Genomic DNA, 1,158 nt, shown 5'->3' on the forward strand with positions numbered 1-1,158 from the left:
TCTTGTATCTCATGAAGCCTTACAGAGAGGGATGTCAAGGTAGTGAACTGTCCAAGCCCTATAGTGGAAAAGCTCCAGCCAATAGTGCTAGGAAGTGAAGGATTAGGGGTAGAGGTCTTCTGAGACTGAGATCTACATTCAGCATCAGAATGAGTAGTAGAGTGATGAAAAGAGCACCACTTTGTAGAGGGCTGCTTAGGCTCAGTCTTCAGAGGTTGTTGACTAGGTGTTTGCTTAGAGGCATTAACATAGGAGAGGGCATTGAGGTCTAATTTCCTCATGATTGAGTTCTCCAGTTGGCAAATCAGATCAGTGAGGGAAGGCCACTTCTCAGTCTCAAGTGTATAGAGACTTGATCTAATAGTAGAATACCACTTAGGGTAGTGTTTACTCACTTTGCTGATTATAGAAGCCACTTTGAACTACTCAGTCAGAGTAGACCCATGGTTACTAAGGTTCTCAAGAGCTGCTTTAGCCTTAATGGCATACTCAGCTGGGTAGAACTGATCAAATGACTGTTCAAGTTCTTGTAGGTGCTGAAAAGCTAAGATTTTGTCATGGAAACTTGAGCTTGTGAAGTAGGTTTCCAGAGTAGTCAGTATGCTATAGGCTGTCATCTTAGCCCATGTTGTCTCTGAGCCTAAGAGTCTTTCAAAGAGGGCAGGGTCACAGAACTGCCACATATTGATTTTGGCTAGTTCTTCCTGCTCAAGCTGCTGAGTTGTCTTGGTTTTATCACCCTCAGTAGGAGGGTGAAGTGCTGAAATATAGCCTACATTAGTAGCATGGCAGAGGAGACGATTTTTCCAGACTCTGAAATTGGTAGCATCCTTATCCTTATCCTGTAGGATAGGAATGGTGATGTTAAGGCCTTGGACTGATGTAAGAAGAGACATAGTTGAGAGAAACTGAGGAATTGAACTGAAGTTGTGAAAAGAAAAGGGATTTTGAAGAGAAACAGTGTAGATTTAGTGCAATTCCAGGCTCATAACCTGTTCAAGGTGACTGATAGATGTGTTGTATCTTGAAAGAGTCTCTAGGAGATTAAAGGGAAGAAGAAGGAGGAAAATGTGAAGGTAGAAAGAAGAGGAGGAATATCTGTTAAACTTGATTTATTAGATATCTAGTTAGAAGAATATATGGTGGAAAGGCTAACTA

General features: G+C 41.6%; 1 protein-coding gene across 1 annotated transcript; it reads right to left on the reverse strand.

Moving 5' to 3' along the window:
* Window positions 1-422: 422 nt before the first annotated feature.
* Window positions 423-896, reverse strand: HOO65_030544 (uncharacterized protein; the record flags this gene model as incomplete). The annotated part of the gene is made up of 1 exon (XM_071000438.1): window positions 423-896. One exon carries the CDS (start codon window positions 894-896, stop codon window positions 423-425), a length of 474 nt encoding a protein of 157 aa, XP_070860223.1.
* Between the last annotated feature and the right edge of the window lie 262 nt (window positions 897-1,158).

The sequence above is a fragment of the Ceratocystis lukuohia genome (assembly GCF_044167205.1).
Source record: "Ceratocystis lukuohia strain C4212 chromosome Unknown Supercontig3_pilon, whole genome shotgun sequence".
Lineage (NCBI taxonomy): Eukaryota > Fungi > Ascomycota > Sordariomycetes > Microascales > Ceratocystidaceae > Ceratocystis > Ceratocystis lukuohia.